Source organism: Papio anubis, chromosome 17 (genome assembly GCF_008728515.1).
Source record: "Papio anubis isolate 15944 chromosome 17, Panubis1.0, whole genome shotgun sequence".
NCBI classification, from domain to species: domain Eukaryota; kingdom Metazoa; phylum Chordata; class Mammalia; order Primates; family Cercopithecidae; genus Papio; species Papio anubis.
The window spans coordinates 43617980-43640247 of NC_044992.1; the positions used below are offsets into that span (position 1 = coordinate 43617980).

A 22268-nucleotide genomic window follows, 5' to 3' on the forward strand; every position below is an offset into this window, starting at 1 on the left:
CTCACTGCAGGCTTGAACTCCTGCCTTGGCCTCCCAAAGTGCTGGGATTACAGGCATGAGCCACTGCACCCGACCTCTCCCTCCTTTTGCCTAAGAAGAGTGAGAATGTTGTCTGGGGCCTCTCGGGATGTGGATGTACTTACCCGGGATGGGAACTGTGTGCAGGGGCATCACCTCCACTCCGTGGACTGGGTACCCAAAGGGGAGGTTGGGCTGGGCCAGCAGGGGCAGTGGGCGGGGCAGCCCTTCTCTGCAGGAAGGAGAACAGAAATGTCAGCAGCTGCCCTGATGCTGGTCCCTGGTTTGTTCTCAAAGTGGTGCCTGTGCATGGAGCCTTGCCCTGACAATGTGGAGAAATCAAAATTGGGTTATCCCTGTCTCCCTCCGTTCTCACCCCACTGTCCTTATTTCCTCCCCTCTTCTGGCCTCCACAAAGGTACTGAGGTAGTTTATAACAAAGCTTTTTTTTTTTTTTTTTGAGATGGAGTCTCGCTCTGTCACCGAGGCTGAAGTGCAATGGCACTATCTCGGCTCATGCAACCTCCGCCTCCCATGTTCAAGCGATTCTCCTGCCTCAGCCTCCTGAGTAGCTGGGATTATAGGAATGCACCACCACGCCTGGCTAATTTTTTTTGTATTTTTAGTAGAGACAGGGTTTCACCATGTTGGCCAGGCTGGTCTTGAACTCCTGACCTCAAGTGATCCACCTGCCTTGGCCTCCCAAAGTGCTGGGATTACAGGCGTGAGCCACTGCGCCCGGCCTCATTTTTGTTTTTGAGACAGGGTTTCACTTTGTCGCCTGGGCTGGAGTACAGTGGCACAATCACGGCTCGCAGCAGTCTTGACCTCCCTGGCTCAGACAGTCCTCCCATCTCAGCCTTTTCATAGCCAGGACTACAGGTACATGCCACCAAGCCCGGCTAATTTTTAAAAATTTTTTGTAGACATAGGGTCTCACTATGTTGCCCAGGCTGGTCTCCAACCCCTGGGCTCAAGCGATCCTCCTGCCTCAGCCTTCAGAGAAGCCAGGACTATAGGAGAAAGCCACCATGCCTAGCTAACAAAGCACATTTTTAAAAAAAAAAACCATGACCAGCATAAAAGAAGAAATAGAATTATCAGATGGTAGAGACCCACCCAGCTGCAGCAGCTAAACACCAAAGTCACATCTGAACTTCGTGGGAACCAGGATAAAAAGCGATTGACAACCATTATATGGTCCTTACTGTCCAAAGGAAGAAGTAGACCAATTCCTGAAAGGAAGTGGAACTTCTCCTACCACTGAAATAAAAAATAAACTAAATCATAAGAAAGTGTATATGGGAGTAATTGTTGTCACAATATTTTTAGAGCAAACAGAGTAACTATTTTTACGGATTACAGATGTGAGCCACCACGCCTGGTGGATAACGATCTTTAGTCAAAAGCAAGCACATAGCACAATCCAGCAAGATTAGTTTTTTGAGGGACTAAGGTATAATGGTTGAAATGTTAGCCTTTGGGACCCAGTTTAACCAGGAGATCATTTAATTACCTTGAAAAAAAAGATTAGACCATCATAGTGAATACTTACGGGAATATGAAAAAGACAAAATTTTTAAACGGTAAAAAATTTTTAAACGGTAAAGGTGTACGTAAGGTGTGACACCTACTCTTCATGAAAGTGTGAGTTCACACAAGCCCTCTTGAGGGAAATTTGGCAATATCTATCAAAAATAAACAGGCAATTAACAGAAGAGGAAATACAAATGGCAATGAACATATGAAACATGCTCAGCTTCAATCAGGGAAACGTGAATTTAAAAAAAGAACATGGAATACCTTTTTCATTAAAGTTTGAAAATTTGATGATAGCAAGTGTTAGGTGTATGTAAGGTGTGACACACACTCTTCATGAAAGTGTGAGTTCACACAAGCCCTCTTGAGGGAAATTTGGCAATATCTATCAAAAATAAAAAAGGTATACCCTGGGATCTAGCAAGTAAGATGCTAGGTGAAAGGAGAAATGCTTGCATGTGTGAACAATAGGACAAGCATAAAAATGTTCATTTCAGCACTGTTTGAAATGAACATCCTTATACATGTATTTTTCTTTTCTCTGAGACAAAGTCTCACTCACTCTGTCACCCAGGCTGGAGTGCAGTGGTACGATCTCGGCACACTGCAAACTCCACCTCCGGGGTTCAAGCAGCTTTCCTGCCTCATTCTCCTGAGTAGCTCGGATTACAGGCACACGCCACCATGCCCGGCTAATTTTTGTATTTTTTGTAGAGATGGGGTTTCACCATGTTGGCCAGGCTGGTCTCGAACTCCTGGCCTCAAGTGATCCGCCCACCTCGGCCTCCCAAAGTGTTGGGATTACAGGCGTGAGCCACAGCGCCTGGCCCTTATACATGTCTTAATGAAAAAGGAAATAATGTAAATATAATGTAATTTTATTGTAAATAATGTAAATGTAAAAATGAAGGTTTTTCAACAATCTACCTTTCAATAGGGAAATGGCTTAGTAAAATGCAGCATATTCATATTCATAGCTATATTGCAATTAAGAGGGATGAACTAGATATATACATAGCTCTTAAAAACATTTCATATTCCTTTCCAGTTCTGGCCCCGGACCCTGCAGCCGCCGTGATGTTGATGCCTAAGAAGAACAGGAATGCCATTTATGAACTCCTTTTTGTTTTTTTGTTTTTTTGTTTTTTGAGACAGGGTCTCACCAGGCTGGAATGCAGTGGCGCTATTTCAGCTCATTGCAACCTCCACCGCCTGGGTTCAAGCAATTCTCCTGCCTCAGCCTCCTGAGTAGCTGGGACTACAGGCAAGTGCCACCACGCCCAGCTAATTTTTGTATTTTTAGTAGACTCAAGGTTTCACCATGTTAGCCAGGATGGTCTTGATCTCTTGACCTTGTGATCCGCCGGCCTCGGCCTCCCAAAGTGCTGGGATTACAGGCGTAAGCCACCGCGCCCGGCTCTACAAACTCCTTTTAAAGGAGGGAGTCATGGTGGCCAAGCTTCATGTCATGAAGGTCACGCAGTCTCTCAAGTCTTGAGGCTTTGTGCAGGAACAGTTTTCCTGGAGACATTTCTACGGGTACTTTACCAACGAGGGTATCTGGTATCTCCATGATGACCTCCATCTGCCCTCCAAGATTGTGCCTGCCACCCTACCCCACAGCTGGCCAGAGACTGGCAGGTCTCCGCCTAAAGGTCTGGAGGGTGAGCCACCTGCGAGACCCACAAGTGGGGAAGCCAACAGCCTGCTGTCAACAAGAGAGCCAAGGTTGAGGCTGCGTCAACAACCAAATTCCAGTAAGAGGCAGATTTGGTCGTGGACGTGGTCAGCCACCTCAGTAAAATTGGAGAGGATTTTTGTTCTGTTTTTAGCTTTTTTTGAGACAGGGTCTCACTCTGTCACCCAGGCTGGAGTGCAGTGGCACGATCTTGGCTCACTGCTACCTCCACCTCCCAGGTTCAAGCGATTCTCCTGCCTCAGCCTCCTGAGTAGCTGGGATTACAGGCGCCCACCATCACACTCGGCTAATTTTTGTATTTTTAGTAGAGACAGGGTTTCACCATGTTGGCCAGGCTGGGTTTCTGACCTCAAGTGATCCGCCTGCCTCAGCCTCCCAAAGTGCTAGAATTACAGGCATGAGCCACCGCACCCAGCCAGAGGATTATTTTGCATTGAATAAACTTATAATCTGAAATATATATATATATATATGTATATAATTGAATGAAAAAAACAAATTTCAGAGTGATTTGTTTTTATGGTACCAAGTACACTAAAACACACAAAAAACCAACAGTGTATGTTTATATGGCTATATACACATACACACACACATATATATATAACATACATGTATATAACAGTATTTAAAAATAGTGTGGAATAATACATACCAAATTCATAATGGCAGACTCTTTAGCTGGGTTTACAAGGGAACCTATCATTTAAGAAAGGGATGAGGATGGCAGTGGTAGTGGTCAGGGGAGTGGGTTAAAATGGACTTTTTCTGGCCAGACACTGTGGCTCAGGCCTGTATTCCCAGCACTTTAGGAGGCTGAGGTGGGTGGATTGCTTGAGCTCAGGAGTTTAAGACAAGCCTGGGCAACATGGCAAAACCCCATATCTACAAAAAATACAAAAATTAGTCAGGCATGGTAGCATGCACCTGTAGTCCCAGCTATTTGGGAGGCTGAGGTGGGAGGACTGCTTGAGCCCAGAAGGTGGAGGTTGCAGTGAGCAGAGATTGCACCACTGCACTCCAGCCTGGGCAGCAGAGGCAGACTTTATCAAGAAAAAAAGAAAGGAAAGAAAGGAAAGAGGAAAGAAAGGAAAGAAAGGAAGAAAGGAAGAAAGGAAGAAAGAAAGAGAGAGAGAGAGGGGGGAAGGAGGGAGGGAGGGAGGAAGAAAGAGAAACAAAGAGAAAAAGAGAGAGAGAGAGAGAGGGAGGGAGGGAGGAAGGGAAAGAGAACAAGAAAAGAAGAAAAAAATGAACTACTTCTTAGAGGAGCATTACACATGCTGCTTTTTAATGGAAGTATAATACAGCACTAACACACAGGATCAGATTGACCAATCAGCCTCAACTGAGTCAGAGATCTCATCTAGTATCAAGCTCTACTCATAATTTCAAGGATACAGACAAGAGGCACAGACAGCCTCTTAATTAGTCATCCTATATGGATCCCTGGATCATTCCTTTCACATCAGTCATGCATTCTCTGGAGGATAAGATGTGGTCTCCAAACGCAATTTTGCCAGATTACCTCACCCAACATATAAAGAAGCATGTAAATTGTGAAACATCTCCTGTATATACTCCAGAGATTTATATAGCTTATGTGACATTGACCAGGGAGCAAATGATTCTGGGTTATTTATCATATGTAATTTCATTAGCTGAAGACATCCTGCAAGAGCAGTGCCAACCTTCAGGGAATCCCTAATCTAAAGAAGGAGAGAGAGTCCAGCCTTGGAAGTACCAGTCTAAGCGAGGAGACATAGCCCTTGTAAGCATGAACCTTCCAGTCTGATGGAGGACTGTTTAGCTCTCATAGAGCCCTTGGACTGATTGGAAAACTACAGTCTCACCTTAAGGAGCCCCTCAATCAGACAGGAATGTTTAGACACATGGCTTAGCTAGAATTTGGGAATCCCTACAGAGCAGTCAGCAGTGGAAATTAAGAAAAGACAGTGTTGGGCCAGGCATGGTGGCTCACACCTGTAATCCTAGCACTTTGGGAGGCCAAGATAGGGGGATCACTTGAGGCTAGGAGTCCAAAATCAGCCTGGGCAACATGGGGAAACCCCATCTCTATAAAAAATACAAAAATTAGCTGGGCATGGTGGTGTGCACCTGTAATCCCAACTACTCGGGTGGCTGAGATAGGAGAATTGCTCGAGTCTGGGAGGAGGAGGTTGCAGTGAGCTGAGATCATGCCATTGCACTCCAGCCTGGGCAACAAGAACAAAACTCCATCTTAAAAAAAAAAAAAAAAAGAAAGAAAAGAAGAAGTGAGGCAACGGGTTCATGCTCATGGAATTCACTGGTCTTACCATATTCCCCATCATCCTGAAGCAGCTGGATTGATAGAACGGTGGAATGGCCTTTTGAAGTCACAATTATAGTGCCAACTAAGTGACAATACTTTGCAGGACTGAGGCAAAGTTCTCCAGAAGGCCATGTATGCTCTGAATCAGCGTCCAATATGTGGTACTGCTTCTTCCATGGCCAGGATTCACGGGTCCAGGAATCAAAGGGTCACCATCACCCCTAGTGATCCACTAGCAAAATTTTTGCTTCCTGTTCCTGCGACATTATGTTCTGCTGGCTTAGAGGTCTTAGTTCCAGAGGGAGGACTGCTGCCACCAGGATACACAACAGTGATTCCATTAAAGTGGAAGTTAAGATTGCCACCTGGACACTTTGGGATCCTCCTATCTTTAAGTCAACAGGCTAAGAAGGAAGTTACTGTGTTAGCTGGGGTGACTGACCCAGGCTATCAAGATGAAATCAGTCTACTGCTCCACAACGGATGTAAGGAAGCGTGCACAGGGAATACAGGAGATCCATTAGGGTGTCTCTTAGTATTACCATGCCCTGTGATTAAGGTCAATGGGAAACTACAATAGCCCAATCCAGGCAGGACTACAAATGACCCAGACCCTTCAGGAATGAAGGTTTGGGTCACTCCACCAGGGAAAAAAAAAAAAAAAAACCATTACCTGCTGAGGTGCTTGCAGGTACCAGCTGCAGAAATGAGGACTGTAATCGTCATGAGTATTTCCTCCTTCTTTTGTTAAAAACATGTTTGTGCATATACACACTTGTACTAAGAAAATATCTTCATTTTATTTCCTTTTCCTTTGTCATGTGACATAAGATTTATTGACTTCATATCAGATTCTAAGTATTGTTAACTTTATGTAATAGTATTTGGATTGGGGATTGGTGCATTTCTGGTTGTATGAAAGATAGTTGTATTATGTTAGGCATAATTATGACCTTATGATTGTCTTTATTTGAAGATTATGTATGACCTCAGGAGATGTGTATGGGTTCAAGTTGACAAAGGGTGGACTTGTGATGGTTAACGCTAAATGTCAACTCAATTGGATTGAAGGATGCAATACTGATCCAGGGTGTGTCTGTGAGGGTGTTGCCAAAGGAGATTGATATTTGAGTCAGTGGACTGGGGAAGGCAGACCCACCCTTAATTGGGTGGGCATCATCTAATCAGCTGCCATCAAATATAAAGCAGACAGAAAAACGTGAAGTGACGAGAAAAGCCTAGCCTCCCAGCCTATATCTTTCTCCTGTGCTGGATGCTTCCTGCCCTTGAACATTGGACTCCAAGTTCTTTAGTTTTGGAACTTGGACTGGCTCTCTTTGCTCCTCAGCTTGCAGACAGCCTATTGTGGGACCTTGTGATCATGTAAGTTAACACTTAATAAACTCTCTCTCTCTCTCTCTCTCTCTCTCTCTCTCCCCTATTGGTTCTGGCCCTCTAAGAGAACCCTGACTAATACATGGGGTTTCACCATGTTGGCCAGGCTGGTCTCAAACTCCTGACCTCAGGTGATCTGCCTGGCTCAGCCTCCCAAAGTGCTGGGATTACAGGAGTGAGCCACCATGCCCGACTGGAGCTAGGTATTATTAGCATCCCCATTTTACAGAGATTAAGCAGCTTGCCCAAGATCACCTAGCTGGCAGGTAGAGGATGCAGGACCTGAATGCAGCCAGTCAGCTGCGGCAGCACTGTTAACTACCAAGACCAGATGCTCCTCACATAGCTAGGTGCACCAGGGTTGAAATCCATGCCAGCATCACCTGTGTATTCCACTGGCTGTCCAGCTTTCAACACCTCCTAATGGAGACAGTGCCTCCATCTGTCTTCTGGGGAGCCTTCCATTTGCATGTAATTTGGAGGGTAGTGGCTACTATAATTTGAATGTGTTCCCCAAATTTCATGTGTTAGAAACTTAATTCCCAAATTCATATGTTGTTTGGAGGTAGGGGCCTTTAGGAATTAATTAGGATAAGGTCATCAGGTAGGGACCCCATGATGGGACTGGTGGTTTTTATTGTTGTTGTTGTTGTTGTTGTTGTTGTTTTGAGATGGAGTCTCACTCTGTCACCCAGACTAGAGTGAGTCCAGTGGTCCGATCTCAGCTCACTGCAACCTCCACTTCCCAGGTTCAAGCGAGTCTCCTGCCTCAGCCTCCTGAGTATCTGGGACTATAGGCACTCACCACCACACCCGGCTAATTTTTATATTTTTAGTAGAGATGGAGTTTCGCCATGTTGCCCAAGCTAGTCTCAAACTCCTGACCTCAGGTGGTTCACCTGTCTTGGCCTCCCAAAGTGCTGAAATTACAGGCGTGAGCCACCTTGCCCAACCAAGGGACTGGTGGTTTTATAAGAAGAAGAGGAAGAGAGACCTCAGCTGATGCATGTGCTCTTGCCCTCTCAATACGTGATACCCTCCACCATGTTATGATGCAGCAAGAAGACTTCACCAGATGCCAGCACCACGCTGTTAGACTTCTCAGCCTCCAGAATCATAAGCTAAATAAACTTAGCTTTTCTTTATATATTATCCCGTCTGTGGTATTCTGCCATAGCAACAGAAAATGGACTAAGGCAGTGGCTAGCTTCAAAAGTCAAACCTGGAGGGGTCTGATGTACCCTTTCCCTTCCTTTCCATTCATGAGTTAGGCTCAGTTAATTGAGCACTAAGGTAGTGACCTGGGGACAGTTCATTGCAGAAGCACCGACAATATGGGGACCAGATGGCCCTGGAGCCTGACCAGTTCTTCATGCTCCTTTAGTTCTTACCTGATTTCCTAGCCTGGACATCCTACCACCTATGGGTTTGGTAAGGCCCCAGCATCCTTCTAACAAATTCCCTTTTGATGTAAGTCATCCAGAATCAAATTCAGCCCTATTTATTTATTTATTTATTTATTTATTTATTTATTTATTTTGAGACAGAGTCTCACTGTCACCCAGGCTGGAGTGCAGTGGCGTGATCTCGGCTCACTGTAAGCTCTGCCTCCCGGGTTCATGCCATTCTCCTGCCTCAGCCTCCCGAGTAGCTGGGACTACAGGCGCCCGCCACCACGCCCAGCTAATTTTTTGTATTTTTAGTAGAGACAGGTTTTCACCATGTTAGCCAGGATGGTCTCCATCTCCTGACCTCATGATCCGCTCACCTCAGCCTCCCAAAGTGCTGGGATTACAGGCGTGAGCCACCGCGCCTGGCCAAGTTCAGCCCTTTTCTTGTTTTGTTTGTTTGTTTGTTTTTGTTTTGTTGTTTTGTTGGTTTGTTTTTGTTTTGTTTACTTTTTTCTTTTTTCTTTTTTTTGAGATGAAGTCTCGCTCTGTTGCTCAGGCTGGAGTGCAATGGCACAATCTCGGCTCACTACAACCTCCACCTCCTGGGTTCAAGTGATTCTCCTGCCTCAGCTTCCCAAGCAGTTGGGATTACAAGCGTGTACCACCATACATGGCTAATTTTTATACTTTTAGTAGAGATGGAGTTTCACCATGTTGGCCAGGCTAGTCTTAAACTCCTGACCTCAAGTGATCCTCCCACCTCAGTCTCCCAAAGTGCTGGAATTATAGGCGTGAGCCACCAAGCCCAGCCAGGTTCTGCCCTTTTCAACCAACAATCCTGGTTGATACACCTGAGTGTTGACACTCCTTGTAATCTAAAACAAAATGATACACTCCTTGCATATAGCACAGGGATAGTATGCTCTCAACATATAAGTGAATAAAATAGGGCAACTTGGTGATGACTACAAAATCACCTGCTATGATGGCCTGGGTGCATGGAGGCTGTGCCACCAGATATTTCAAACTCTCTCCATTCCTTTTGTTTTTTGTGTTTGTTTTTGCTTTTGTTGGAGACAGAGTTTCAATATGTTGCCCAAGCTGGAATGCAGTGGTGTGATCACGGCTCATTGCAGCTTCAACTTCCTGGGCTCAAGTGATCCTCTCACTTCAGCCTCCTGAGTAGCTGGGACTACAGGCGTGTACCATCATGTCTGGCTAATTTAAAATTTTTTTTTGTAGAGATGGGATCTCACTATATTGCCCAAGCTGGTCTCAAACTCCTGGGCTCAAGCTATCCTCCCATCTTGGCCTCCCAAAATGCTAGAATTACAGACATGTGTCACCAACCCCAGCTTTTTGTTGTTGTTATGAAATGTTTTATACATACAAAGTTTTGTAAATCTTCATTTAAGGATGATTTCCTCAATTCCTTCTTTTTGTTTCATTCCTAATAGTTCCTCCCAGGGACCCTTGCAAGAGAGAGAATTCCTTCCTGCTTTTTCTCTTAAGACTCACACCCTCAGGACATAGGGAGAGCTTTTGTTCCATCTCAGAACCCAAGAGCCTTCATGGCCTGCATTACCTCCTCTGAAAGTGTTCAAATTCAGCCTGTCTCCTCACTTTCACTGCTGGGAGGTCGCTCTGGTCATAGGCATCCTGAAAGTTGTAACTTCCCCGCTCTTTGTTGGCTTCACATTTGCACTGATTTTTCGGGAACAGCCTGAAACAAGCAAGAGGATTGTAAATATGGATTGGGTGGGTAGGCTGGTGGGTGAGAGGAAACCGGAGTCCTGATCCAATGTGTAGTTTACTCTGAAAATCTTCTTTCCTACACCCAACTGTTCTGAGATGATGAGACCCTGGAATCCCCTGCACTGGCCCCTCACAGAGACAAAGGGACAAAGGGAGGGAAGTAGGGACAGAGAAAGGCTGAAGACTTTTCCTCTTGAATTATCCCCTGCACCTAACTTCTTTAAATCTGAGAGCTACATGACTGTCAGTTGTATCTCACCCCACCATGAAAGGAGGGCAGAGGGACAGAGAAGCAGCATCTTTTCTGCGGTTTTGATCAAAAACTACATGCTCTCCAAAGTTTTCAGGGATTTTACTGGGTGCTATAGAGGACATAGACTGGATCCTATAGACCAAGCCCTATCCTGGCTTGCAGTAACTTGCGCATTCAGCACAGGTTTAGAAAAGCAAGAGAACCATCTGTACAATGGGGCCAGTACTCCAGAGGAGGAGCAAGGAAGATGTGTGCACTAAGGTGAAAGAAAGAACACTCAGTCTCTCACCAGATTCCATCGTAGGAAAAGAGGTTCCTGAGATGTTCCTCAGGCAGAAGCTTCAGCTTCTGGACATCCGGGGCAGAACTTGGGAGCTCTGGCTTGAGGCTACTGAACACTGCTTGAAGGAACGTGCTTCCGAACATAAAACCAGCAACGCCAAGTCCCAAGATTATGACTAATATCTTGAGGAGCCACAGAAATCTCGAGCTGTTGGGACACAAAAGAACAGATTATGTTAAAATCTTTTTTATTGATTATGTAATGTATATGAGACTGATAACTTCAGGAAAAATGTAAGCTAAGCATATAGCTTATATTGATCACTAAAATTGATTTCTGATAAACAGAGGAGGAAAGAATCAAGTTGCAACAAAGGGACTTAGAAAAATTACAAATAAAAGGATGGCCAAAAAAAAAAATCCAGCAAAAAAAAAAAAAAAGGTTAGAGGCTGGGCACGGTGGCTCACACCTGTAATCCCAGCACTTTGGGAGGCCAAGGCGGGCAGATCATGAGGTCAAGAAATCGAGACCATCCTGGCCAACATGGTGAAACCTGGTCTCTACTAAAAGTACAAAAATTAGCTGGGCATGGTAGCGCATGCCTGTAGTGCCAGTTACTTGGGAGGCTGAGACAGGAAAATGGCTTGAACCCAGGAGGCAGAGGTTGCAGTGAGCCAAGATCATGCCACAGCACCCCAGCCTGGCGACAGAGCGAGACTCCTTCTTAAAAAAAAAAAAAAAAAAAAAGGTTAGTAATGCTAATGTCAGCATAGCTAAGTTCAAGGCAATAAAAAAGAGTATTAAATAGGACAAAAAGACCACTTACAGTGATCAAATGCATGATACCAAAACAGATAGCCATGAACTTTATCCACTAATAATAGCATTAAAGTATACAAAGAAAAAATGGCAGAGTATGAAAGAAGGATCAGAAATACAAAGATAGTTAGAGATGCTGACATGTCTAACTTGATCAAGTCTCAAAAATATTTTAAAGAAGCAGAACAACAAAATGATGTAATTTGTATTCTCTTAAAGAGCTCTTGAACATTTATAAAAATTGGCCACATATTAGGACACAAAGAAAACTGTAATAAAGTAGAAATAGTTCAGATCATACATTCTGACAACACAATTCAAATGTAACCTGGCCAGGCTTAGTGGCTCATGCCTGTAATCTGAGCACTTTGGGAGACCGAGGCAGGAGGATCATTTGAAACCAGGAGTTCAGGACTGGCCTGGGCAACAAAGCGAGACCCTGTCTCTACAAAAAATTGAAAAATAGCCAAGCACAGTGGCATGTGCCTGTAGTTCTAGCTACTCAGGAGACTAAGGCAGGAGAATCCCTTGAGCCCACGAGTTCAAGGCTGTAGTGAGCTATGATTGCACTACTGCATTACTGCCTGGGCAACTGAGACCCCATCTCTAAAAAAATAATAGGCCGGGCATGGTGGCTCACGCTTGTAATCCCGGCACTTTGGGAGGCCAAGGCAGGCGGATCACTTGAGCTCAGGAGTTTGAGACCAGCAACATGGTGAATGTCTCTACTGGAAAAAAAAAAAAAAAATAGCTGGGCATGGTGGCCCAGGCCTGTGGTCCCGGCTACTTGGGAGGCTGAGGTGGGAAGATCACTTGAGCCCAGAGGGCAGAGGTTATAGTGAGTCAAAACTGCACCACTGCACTCCAGCCTGGGTGTCAGAGGGAGATTCTGTCTCAAAAAAAAAAAAAAAAAAGCCCACTGCTATTATCTAACATCGTCATGGAAGTGCTAATCAATGCAGGTAAGATTAGCTTATGGAATAAAAAGATAAATAATGAAAAGGGAAATAAAAAGTATTATTTACAGATGAAATAACTACATATTCAGAAAACTAAAATGTATTAGATGAGAAACTATTAGTAAAATTTTAGTAGGGTATCTGGTGACAAAATATAGTAAAAAATTAATAATAATAATTATCTAATGACTACTTAGTATGTTCTAGACCACCTGCCAAGAGCTTTGTATGCATTATCTCATTTAGTCTTCACAAGAGCATAACAAGAGAAGTTTTACTTTTTGTTTTTGTTTTGTTGTTGTTATTTGTTTTGTTTTGTTTGAGACAGAGTCCTGCTTTGTCACCCAGGCTGGAGTGCGATAGCACAATCTCAGCTCACTGCAACCTCCACCTCCCAGGTTCAAGTGACTCTCCTGCCTCAGCCTCCTGAATAGCTGGGATTACAGGTGCCCACCACCACGCCCGGCTATTTTTTGTATTTTTAGTGGAGACAGGGTTTCACCATGTTGGCCAGGCTGGTCTCAAACTCCTGACCTCAGGTGATCTGCCTGCCTCAGTCTCCCAAACTGATGGGATTACAGGCATGAGCCACCACGCCTGGCCCAGAGAAGTTTGATTACTCCACCAATTAACAGATGAGATAGCTGAAGCTAAATGGGAAAAGTAACCTGCTCTCTTGGTTATGACGGATGCAGAATTCAAAAGCAGACCACACTTCTAACCACTACCCTATAGAGGTTTCTATAAGCCAACAACTCAGAAAACACAATGAAAGCAGAAATCTGCTTCAAATTAACAACACAACACAAAATGACCCAGGCAGGCAGATACTTAAGAAGAAACATGTGGGACTTATGTGGCAGACTCTTAGGTGGCCCATACGATCTTGATCTCTTGGGCACTTAGCAAAAGATTCTTGGTTTTCAGCATTCAAGATGTGCCTATGGGTGGTACCAACTGACATTTCCTGAAATCATGCAGTCTTGAGTTATAAATCTTCTTTAAATCTATTGCCATGCTAGAATCTTGTTAATATATAGGAAATTTAGAGAGATTAAGTACCAAAATGGCCTGCCCAATACTTGTATATTTTTAGTATCATACTGAACTAAAATCCCTGGAACTAGGAGCACTCTAGACCTTACACGATTTATTCCTCCCGTCATTTCAAACATTGAAAGTGGGGCCTATCTGATTATTTGCCTGCTCACTGTATGTTTATATCTACTGCATTTGTACCAGTATACATCAGATTTGTGCAACCGCTTTTTATTGGATTGTAATCAGGTCTCACAGTGATCATTTAACGTCTTCCTATAAGTCTCATCTTATGCTGTTATGGATTTTCATTTTGAAAATCTACACTGTATAGAAGCACATGTCTTTAATGTCTCCAGACATTACATTTCATCAAATGCTTAAATTTTAGTGGGCAACTTAACAGGGCCCTCCCTGTTAAGTTCTGAAAAAGAATGGGAGGGAACAATTAAATATTTTTGGTAAAATGTGGTTTTTGTCTTGTGCAGAATATGTAGAATATACCTTTTAATTTAGTAAATACGTTTTAAAAGGAAAGAGTGCTCTGTTATCACACTGCCTTGGTCTGTTTTGTGCTGTTTTGTACTGCTATAACAGAATACCTGAGACTGGGTCATTTACAGGGAACAGAAGTTCATGTTCTGGAGGTTGGGAAGTCCAAGATCCAGGGGACACATCTGGGGACCTTCTTGCTGCATCATCCCATGGTGGAAGGTGGAAAAACAAGTGAGTGCGTGTGAGAGACAGAGCAAGAGGGGGCTGAATTTGTACTTTTATAAGGAATCCACTCCTACTATAACGAGCCCGCTCCCATGATAATGGCATTAATCCATTCATGAGCACAGAGCCCTTCTGGCCTAATCACCTCTTATAAGGCTCCATTTCTTAACATTGTGTAATTGGGGATCAAGTTTCCAGCACACGAACTTTGAGGGACACATGCAAACCATATTATATAGCTAAAGCCATTTCATAAGATTTCTGAACAACTTGTAATTTTTGAAATACCTATTGGAAGTCGTTTACAGCTATTTTGCTTAAGTGTGATTTTTCCTTTTCTTGTCAATCTCTCTTTGGCAAAAAAAAAAAAAAGAAAAGAAAAAAGTGGGTTTCTGGTAATGAATTGAGCAGACATCTGATATATTGCATGCCTTTTAAGCTGTGTAACTTAATATTTGTATACTTGATAATTTGTTTTATTGTGTAATTGATAAAATTGTGATGTGTATTGATAATAGTTTAATGTGTAAGAATGTATGCTTGTAGTTCTCTGGGAGAAACAATTTGCCAAGCGTTCACCAGCTTGTGAAACTCTAATGTGAGGCTGGGCACGGTGGCTCACGCCTGTAATCTCGGCACTTTGGGAGGCCGAAGTGGGCAGATCACCTGAAGTCAGGAGTTCGAGACCAACCTGGCCAACATGGCGAAACCCTGTCTCTACTACAAATACAAAAATTTTTATTTTTTGTGTGGTGGCAGGCACCTGTAATGCCAGCTACTCAGGAGGCTGAGACATAAGAATCGCTTGAACCCAGGAGGTGGAGATTGCAGTGGACTGAGATCACGCCACTGCACTCCAGCTTGGGCGACAAGAGCGAAACGCCATCTCAAAAATAAATAAATAAATAAACTCTAATGTGAGAGCTTAAACATCTAAGTAAATAAAGGCACCTTTTAAAAAATCAAATTACTGAATATACATAAAATATAAAATATGAGCCCTTAAAAACTTAAAACTTTATTGGATTGTATGCCTGAAATGACACACATCAAGCTCTTAATTGTGGTCTGCACTATTCAATGAACACGTTTCTATAGTCTCTCTTTTTTCTTTCTTTTTTTGTAACGATCAAGAATTAATTTTGTCACTGAACAAATAAAGAATTAAGCAAATTACCACTGTATTAGGGAAATACATAGATGAATAGATTGAGATGCCTTCTTTTTATTCTTGATTAGAATGGCTCAGTTTTTTAGAGATGTAACTTTGCCCTATATTAATTTATAAATTCAATATAATAACCACATGAATAAAAGCAAAACAAGATTTTCTTTCTTTTTTTCTCGCTCTGTCGCCCAGGCTGGAGTGCAGTGGCGCGATCTCAGCTCTGCAAGCTCCACCTCCCAGGTTCATGCCATTCTCCTGCCTCAGCCTCCCGAGTAGCTGGGACTACAGGCCAAGGCACTTACCACCAAACTAATTCCTTTTTTCACTGCAGAGACTGAGCTCCACCATGCCAATGGTGATGACCACCTCCTGATCTCGTGATCCCTACCTGCCCCAAAGTTGCTGGGATTACAGGCGTGGAGCCACCGACCTACAGATTTTTCTTTTTTTAGAGCCAAGATCCCACTGTGTTGCCCCATGGTCCTAAACTCCTGGGCTGGGCGAACTCCTGCCTCAGCTCTGAGTAGCTGGGACTCATAGCACATACCACAGAAGCCAGCAGAACAGCATTTTTGAGACGATCTTGCTCTGTCACGCAGGCTGGAGTGCAGGAAAATAATCTCGCTCACTGCAAGCCCTCCCCGAGCCCATGAGATTTTCCTGCTCAGGCTCTCCTGAGGGTTGGGATCATAGGCTCTGCCATCATGCCAAGTAATTTTTTTTCTATTTCTTAGTAGAGACGTGTCACCATGGTCTGATTCTCTGATCTTTTTAGATCCGCCATTTCGGGTTTTCCTGTTGGGATTACAGGCGGAGCCCACCACACCGCCAGAACAGATCTTTTATTGGCTTCAAAAATGACCTGCAAAATCGATGCCAGGTACAACACACAGAACAGCAAAGGAAGATATTAAAAATAAGAAGGATGGGCCAGGTGTGGCGGCTCACGCCTCTAATCCCAGCACTTTGGGAGGCCAAGGTAGGCAGATCACAAGATCAGGAGATCAAGACCATCCTAGCTAACATGGTGAAACCCCATCTCTACTAAAAATACAAAAAATCAGGAGGGCGTGGTGGCACGTGCCTGTAGTCCCAGCTACTCGGGAGGCTGAGGCAGGAGAATCGCTTGAACCTGGGAGGCGGAGGTTGCAGTGAGCAGAAATCGCTCCACTGCACTCCAGCCTGGGTGACAGAGTGAAATTCCATCTAAAAAAAAAAAAAAAAAAAAAAAAAAATAAGGACAGCTATATTACTACTGAAGAACACAGTTATCGCAAGGCCACAGTTATTAAAAGCATGGTACCAATTCAGGAATAAGCAAATAAGTGAATGGAACAAATCGAAGTCCAGAAATACTCTGTGTGTGTGTGTGTGTGTGTGTGTGTAATTTGAATTTGCACTATCTTTGTCACATATTTCTGTAACATCTTAACTTTCAAATTTTCTAAAATGGTACCCAGAAAAATAAATACATTTAAACTAATCAAGTTACAGAAACTGTCTTAACCCATTTTGTGCTGCCATTACAAAATACCACAGGTATACCACAGGGTAATTTATACAGAAAAATTTATTTGGCTAATGGTCCTGAACACTAGGAAGTCCAAGGGCATGGTTACACAGTTTCAGCTAGATAGTAGAAATGCCTTTCAGTATTTTGTAACATTGTAGGATGAATATAGTTACAATAATATATAGTTTCAGGCTGGGCACTGTGGCTCATGTCTGTAATCCCAGCACTTTGGGAGGCCAAGGCAGGTGGATCATTTGAAGTCAGGAGTTCAAGACTAGCTTGGCCAACATGATGAGACGCTGTCTCTACTAAAAATACAAAAAATTTAGCTGGGTGTGGTGGCGTGTGCCTATAATTTCGGCTACTCTGGAGGCTGAGGCAGGGGAATTGCTTGAACCAGGGAGGTGGAGGTTGCAGTGAGCTGAGATTGCGCCACTGCACTCCAGCCTGGGCGACAGAGCTAGACTCTGTCTCAAAAAATTAAAATAAAATAAAATTAATTTACAAAATTTCGTTGGGCATGGTGGTGCGCATGTGCATGCCTGTAATCCCAGCTACTCGGGAGGCTGAGGTGGGAGAATCGCTTGAGCTGGGGAGGCGAAGATTGCAGTGAGCCAAGATCGCATCACTGCACTCCAGCCTGGGCAATGGAGCGAGACTCCATCTCAAAATAATAATAATAATATAGTTTCAAATAGCTAAGAGGAAGATATTGAATGTTTGTTCCCAACACAAAGAAATGATAAACGTTTAAGAAGATGTATATGCTGATTATCCTGATCTGATCACTATGCTATGTGTTTATCACTATATGTATCAAAATATCACTATGTACCTCGTGAATATGTACGATTATTATTTGTCAGTTAAAAAGAAACTGCAGGCCGGGCGTGGTGGCTCACGCCTGTAATCCCAGCACTTTGGGAGGCCAAGGCAGGTGCATCACGAGGTCAGGAGATCGAGACCATCCTAGCTAACAAGGTGAAACCCCGTCTCTACTAAAAAATACAAAAAATTAGCTGGGCGTGGTGGCGGGCGCCTATAGTCCCAGCTACTCGGGAGGCTGAGGCAGGAGAATGGCGTGAACCCGGGAGGTGGAGCTTGCAGTGAGCCGAGATGGCACCACTGCACTCCAGTCTGGGAGACACAGGGAGACTCCGTCTCAAAAAAAAAAAAAAAAACTGCAGACCTTTTGTGCATGTTTCCATAGGTGGAGGAAAAGTCATATTTGCTAAGGATTTGCCAGCTTTAAATTTATTGGCATCATTATCAGGTCTTCCAGCTTCCTCCTTCTCAGTCACCCATTAAGGAAGGTGGAGTGGGGGAAGTTGGGGAAGGGGAACGCAGGAGGGAAAGCCTTAGCCAGGGACGTAAATGGATGCAATCTGCCTTCCTTTCCCCCATTCCACCAATCCTCTGTTCAACCTGTGCTGCTACTTTTTTTTTTTTTTTTTTTTTTTGAGTCTAGCTCTGTCACCCAAGCTGGTGTGCAATGGAGCAATCTGGGCTGGCTGCAACCTCTGCCTCCAGGGTTCAAGCCATTCTACTGCTTCGGCCTCCCAAGTAGCTGGAATTACAGCCACTTGCCACCACACCCAGCTAATTTTTATGTTTTTAGTAGAGACGGGTTTCACCATGTTGGCCAGGCTGGTCTTGAATTCCTGACCCCAAGTGATCCGCCCACCTCGGCCTCCCAAAGTGCTGGGATTACAGGTGTAAGCCACTGCGCCCAGCCAAACGTGTTCTTTTTCATGCTTACAAGATGTCATGTCACAAACATGTTTTTGTATTTTTGTGAGATGACTTCTTTGTCAATGTTTAACAATTGTTTTAGAGTTTTAGAAAATACAAACAAAATAAACTTCGGGGATAAAAGAACACAAAATGTGTGCCTGATCCTTTTTCGTAGCTTATAAAAATTAATTTAGACTTTACCCCGTTAATTATTATATCACTCCGTAGAGGCTCTTTAGCACCCGGGGCCACACAACCGCCACTCACTCTGCCCTGCGGTGGGCGCCTGGATCTGAAAACCGACTTTTCCCTGACTCAGCGCGGACTGTGAAGGAGACCAAGCCGCCGGGGTCCCCGACTGTCCAGAGCCCCACTCAATCCCCGCGCCCGGGCACCTACATACCCCTGACGGCGGTTCCTCCCGTGGGCAGCAAAGGGGCCCCAGGCCGGGTCAGCGCCTCTGAGTTCCAAGCAAACAGCCAGCCTCGAACCCCGCAGTTCCGAGCCGACTCTCACACTCGGGCGTCCCCGAGACACATTCCCGACAGCAAGAGACCACCTCCACGTGGAATTTTCCCACGAAAAACCAGCGTTCCCCGTTCCTGGGGGTGCAGAGTTCGTTTCGCAGGCGCCCTCACCTCGCGTCTGCAGCCACCTATGCGGGGAACCGGTTGGACTTAAGACTCCAACCGCCAGCTCCCTGGGCTCCGGCGTCTGTGGCCCCCGCATCTGCGGGCTCTGCAGACGCCAGAAAGGACCCGCGGCGATCCAGGCTCCCGAAGTTTCACCTCTTGCCCCGCTCTGCCCCGGGTACACTCACCTGCCCGAAGTCATCCCGAATCCCGCCGCCCTCGGACGGCCGGATGTCGCGGAGCCTAGCAGCCAGGCCTCCGACTGCCCTGCCCTGGCACCGACCCGGGCAAATTCTCGGCGAGCAGAGCAGGTGCAGGACGCTTGGGGCTGTCCCCGCCCCCGTCACCCACTCCCCGCCCACGCCCTAGGTCTTTCTGTGCGCCCAGCCTGGCGCCGACACGTCCAGACATCGTTGTCGTGGTCTGGGGACCACTGGACCCCGCGGCGCACAGACCCGCCAGTGGCCCGCGCCCAGGAGAACTCCAGAAGGCGACAAGGATGACCGCCGCCCCTGCATGGGACACTCGCTAGGTAAACTGTGAGCTCCGCGCTAAGCGCTTTTCATCTACGCGGGGTCATTTATTCATCACAACGGCCCTACGAGATGAGGACAGTTACCAGCTCACCTTTCAGAAGAGCAAGCCGAGGAAAAGTGGGGTAATCCGCTGGAAAGTGCAGACGCTAGGATTCGAACCAAGTCTGGGTGACCTGAAGCTTCCAGTCGTGCATTTTCTGTCCCTCGAACTCGGAGCTAAGTTATAAGACGCCACCGCTCGCCTCCAGACCCTCCGGACTCTACCGGTGGGTGGTCCGAGCTGAGAGTCCCCGAACTTCTGTGTGGAAAGGGGTGGGCGAGACGGGGCAGGGAGGCTCACGTGACCCAGGGTCGGTAGCGTCTCCACTCGCCCACCAGGAGCAGCGAGCTGCGTCCCCTGCGCTTCCCGCCCCGCGCCTGCGTACTCTCCCCCGGCTACCGGAGCCGGTCCTCGCAGCGATCCGGTCCTCGCAGCGATCCGGCCCCCGCCCTTCTCTCCTAACCGCCCCCATCCCAGCGCCCCCATCTCTACCCTGGACCTTTCTCCTCCGCCACTGGTGATCGCGCTTCTCTCTCCCGCTTACAGAAAAACACAATCCCCGCATCCACCTCTAGTCTATCACCGCAGTCCCTACCTTTCCTTCCTCGCTACGCTGTGTTCCCGTGCACTCCAACCTCGTGGCCTTGACCCGTCCGCAGCTTATGCTGGGGGTCGCTAAATTCGGCCTTGGTCCCACCTCCACCCTCCACTTCACCCCACACTCCACAAGTACTGTCCTGGCAAAAGACCCCAGGGACTGGAAAGCTGGGGTGTGGCTGAATCCCTCTAACGGGCAAGGGACCCCTGGGGCCACATAACGCCTGTGTGCCTGGAAGAAAGAGTCTGTTGAACTTCAGATGAAATTAGATTTGCAAGACCTTTTTCATAAGCCAGGCTCGGTGTTTCCCATGGCTCCTCTCACGCATGATTATATTGTATTCTAATGGCCCAGCTGTCACAAATATGAGAATTTATTTTTTAAACTGTTGCCTAGGCTGGAGTGCAATGGTGTAATCATAGCTCATAGCCTTGACCTCCAGCGCTCAAGTGATTCTCCCACCTCAGTCACCCAAGTAGCTAGGACTACAGGCACCCACCACCACACCTGGCTAATTAAAAAATAATAATAATTTGTAGACAGGAAGTCTCACTCTGTTGCCCAGGCTGGCCTTGAACTCTTGAGCTCAAGCAATCATCCTGCGTCGGCCTCCCAAAGTGCTAGGATTACAGGTGTGAGCCACCACGACCGGCAAGAATCTTTAAATATGGCGTGAAAGTGCATGCAAAATAGGGCCGGGTGCAGTGTCTCACGTGTGTAATACCAGCACTTTGGGAAACTGAGGCAAGTGACTCGCTTAAGGCCAGGAGTTTGAGACCAACCTGGTCAACATAGTGAAACCCCATCTCTACTAAAAATACAAAAATTAGCCTGGGGTGATGGCACACACCTGTAATCCCAGCTACTTGGGAGGCTGAGGCACGAGAATCACTTGAACCCAGGTGGTAGAGGTTGCAGTGAACTGGGATCGCGGCACTGCACTCCAGTCTGGGTAACAGAAAGTGACTCCATCTCAAAAAAAAAAAAAAAAAAAAATGACCAGTGCTTTTCTTTTTGACGGAGTCTGGGAAAGTGAGTCTTGGAAAAGAGTAGAAGGAAATGCCAGTGTGATCTACAACTTTGATGCAGGTGAGTCCCAAGTTCAGGTCTGAGCTCCTTGGCAGCCAGCAGAGAAAGGGAGTCTCTCAGAAAGGAGTTTTAATGTAGCAAATGCGGGTAACTATTTTCTAGCTCCAGGCTGGAAAAGAGATCCTCTTTGACAAGGCCAATCAGAAAAGTGTTGTACTGACCGCGTGCATGTAGGGGGGAAAAAAAAAGACATTTGTATAACACCTCCTTGCTTAGGAAGAGCTTCCACATGCATTCCCCTCCTTCATTCAGCTCTTGTAATAACACTGTCAGGCACTTCTCAGATGTGAAGACTAAGCCTATGAGATCTTTCATGACTCGTTCAAGCTTATGTGGCCAGCAATGGGGCTAGGATTTTCACCCAGGAGTTCTGTCTCTAAAGCCAGTGCTGGCTCCCTCGAACCCCCTGTATCACCAACTGTTCTGTGAAAGGGTTGTATACGCAAAGAGACCCCCAAATGCTGAAGGAGCTGAGAAACCAAAGGAGGCGGCACACAAATCCAGTTTGTTGGTATTGGGTGATTTATTAAGGGAACTTAGAAGTGTGGTCCTGGGCACCACAAGGCAGATAGATCTCTACACTACAACCCCTCAAACCACAGCTTATATCTTGGGCAAAAAGCATATGTATCCTAGAAGGAATACATGGGTGACTACAGGCATCACAGCTTATGGTTTCTGCAACAATAAGAAGGAAACTTACAATGAGTAAGTGTTCATACATAAAGAGTAATACATCAACTAGACATTTTTTTTTTTTTAAGATGGAGTCTCACTC

At 45.5% G+C, this 22268-nt stretch overlaps 1 protein-coding gene across 1 annotated transcript in view; it reads right to left on the bottom strand.

Moving 5' to 3' along the window:
• Positions 1-19549, bottom strand: part of B4GALNT2 (beta-1,4-N-acetyl-galactosaminyltransferase 2) — a 43210-nt gene extending 23661 nt beyond the window's left edge. Inside the window, exons 1-4 of the mRNA XM_021928974.2 lie at positions 19416-19549; positions 10651-10851; positions 9939-10076; positions 144-250 (exon numbers count right to left, since the gene is read on the bottom strand). Coding sequence (XP_021784666.1) covers positions 144-250; positions 9939-10076; positions 10651-10851; positions 19416-19429 — 460 coding nt within the window. The 5' untranslated portion in view covers positions 19430-19549. The remainder of the gene's footprint in view (positions 1-143; positions 251-9938; positions 10077-10650; positions 10852-19415) is intronic.
• Between the last annotated feature and the right edge of the window lie 2719 nt (positions 19550-22268).